General features: G+C 51.5%; 1 protein-coding gene across 1 annotated transcript in view; it reads left to right on the forward strand.

Moving 5' to 3' along the window:
- Positions 1-2,283, forward strand: part of LOC104073914 (regulator of G-protein signaling 3-like) — a gene marked incomplete at its 3' end in the record, with an annotated part of 22,218 nt that overhangs the window by 16,174 nt on the left and 3,761 nt on the right. The window contains exon 10 of the mRNA XM_009573853.1: positions 1,381-1,542. Within this exon, the coding sequence (XP_009572148.1) occupies positions 1,381-1,542 (162 nt within the window). The remainder of the gene's footprint in view (positions 1-1,380; positions 1,543-2,283) is intronic.

Raw genomic sequence — 2,283 nt, forward strand, 5'->3', positions numbered from 1 at the left:
TATATTGCCACAGAGACAAAGCACCAGCCATTGACTGGGAGCAATGGGGACTGGGAGCAATGGGGACTGGGAGCAATGGGGACTGGGAGCAATGGGGATGGGGCTGGCTGGCTGCCTGCCACACAGCATCGGTCTCTGGCCGTCTCCGTGTCTCCGTGGACGGGTGCGTCTGCTCCCCTCCTCCTTTCACTTTGCTCTGGGAAGGGAAAGGCCCATAGTGGAGCCTCAGTGATTTATAGGAAAGGCAAGGATGGGAAATGGGAATACAAACACATGGCCTGCATCGGAAATTGGGCTCAGCCGGCCCCGTGATTTATCTGTGCCGAATTCCGCTTTGCTGCTTCCCTCAGCTGCATTTTCAGTTATTTGTTTTAAAGCGTAGGATTGAGCAAGACAAACAAAGCCAGCGCCCCTCTCCTCCCTTCCTCTCCAGCAGTCGCCACTGACTTGAAAGATGGTGGCTGGGAAGGAAGACCGATCCTCCTTCCAGCTCCAGCGTGGCAGTGCGGCAAGCTGGGACAATGCGCCCGGAGGGCCCCGGGCAGCGCCTCCAACGGCCCCTCACGCTGCCGGGTCCCCTGGGAAGGCCGGGGCTCCTCGCGCTCCCTCCCCAGCCTCCCCTGGCCCTGCCACCCCAGCTGCCATGTGAGGGAGCCCAGGGCTTGGGTTCCCTTGAGCCTTTCCTTTCTTTTCCATCCCCGTGTGGAAAGTGCTTTCTTCTTTGCTGCAACCCCATCTCCAAGGTTGTGCCGCAGCGCTGGCAGTCGGGGCCGCATGGTGCAGACTTGCCGAGTCCCGCTTTGCACCCTGCTGCTGGCTGGGTTAAGAGTTTCTCTTTGTCTTTAATTCCAAAATTACACCATGGGTGCAATTCAGTTGACCTCTCTGCTTCCCCCTCCGTGACTCTGTGAGCACAAAGCATCGGGACATGCATATCCTCTGGGTCTGTGCTTTCAAAAACAAACTCTGCTTTTTCTTTTTTTTTCTTTTTTTTTTCTTTTTTTAAAAAACATCTCTCTTACCCTTTACGAGTGCAAGCTGTCTTTTTAATGAAGTGAAGCTCGCGCAGCCGGTGCCTGTGAAATGCCGCTTAAACATCCTCAAAGTGTTTGTGAGAACATTGCAATAACAAAGTGCTCCGTGCGGCTGAAGAATGCCGCGGGAACAAAAGCCACATCAACAGAGCAGGGACTAGGGAATACTAAATAGTTGACAGGAATTTTAATATAAAACTCTCTCTCTTCCTTGTCAGTTAGGGTTTTCAGGAAGCCCTCTGGCTTATCGTAAAGCGGCATACAGCACAGACAGGGGCTGGGGAGGTGAAAGGTGGCTTCCTGCCATTCTTCTCTGGAGCTGGGTTCCCATGGGCGGTCATGCCAGTTTGACTGTGGTTTGTTCCACACTCGTGTGACACAAGGAGATCAGGATTACGGCTGCTGCGGGGGACTGGATTTTCATGGGCTAACGGCGAGTTTAGGGTTTCTAGCCATGAACCGCTTCAATGGACTCTGCAAGGTGTGCTCGGAGCGGAGATACAGACAGGTCTGTATCTCCCAGGGGAAAAAAAAAAATCGGTGTGCCAGCATGTGTGCGTGCGTTGCTGCAAGTCTCGGTTAAGTTTACGAGTGTCTGTGGGCTTTCTTGCCATTTCTGGGCTGTGTGTGTGCTGTTTCTAGGGTGTTGATTTGCTATCGTTGTAATTTGTAAATGATAATGTTGGGAATATAAGGAAAGCATCTTCACATAGGTGTCTCTGGCTGATCTCTGCCCGTTGCTGCAGTGTGTAAGTGGGGATAGAGGGGGAGCATTTACTGTGTAACTTGAGGGCAGCATGCCGACGATGAAAGCGCTAAGCTGTGAAGTGGTGTCTCAATTTACTCATTAGAGAAGAGGCAGGCACAGCAGGCAGCTGAGTCTCTGCCAGGCTGCTACTATCTCTTTTTAAAATTGTTTTAATGTGAATGTATTGGGGAATCAAGTGTTGCTTGAAGCTGGTTACAACCAATGGCGACTTGCTTTATGAGAAGTAGATTGCTGTGCTCTGTAAAAGCAAGTGCAAATTCTCTTGGACCCGCTCGGTTTTGCTTGCGTGGGTCCCAGTCTCCTGCACTTTGCAACACAATTTTCTCCCCATGGTCTGGATTGGGGCTCTCGGCTCGTGGTCAGCTTTTCTCTGCACTCCTGTGCTAATCTTTCACGACATGCTAAAGATGCTGTGGGGGACAGTGTATATTGGGAATTGCACAAAGAACCAGCTTAACTAAAAATCCCCACTTCTTACCA

Source organism: Fulmarus glacialis, unplaced genomic scaffold (assembly GCF_000690835.1).
Source record: "Fulmarus glacialis isolate BGI_N327 unplaced genomic scaffold, ASM69083v1 scaffold15813, whole genome shotgun sequence".
Classification (NCBI taxonomy): Eukaryota; Metazoa; Chordata; class Aves; order Procellariiformes; family Procellariidae; genus Fulmarus; species Fulmarus glacialis.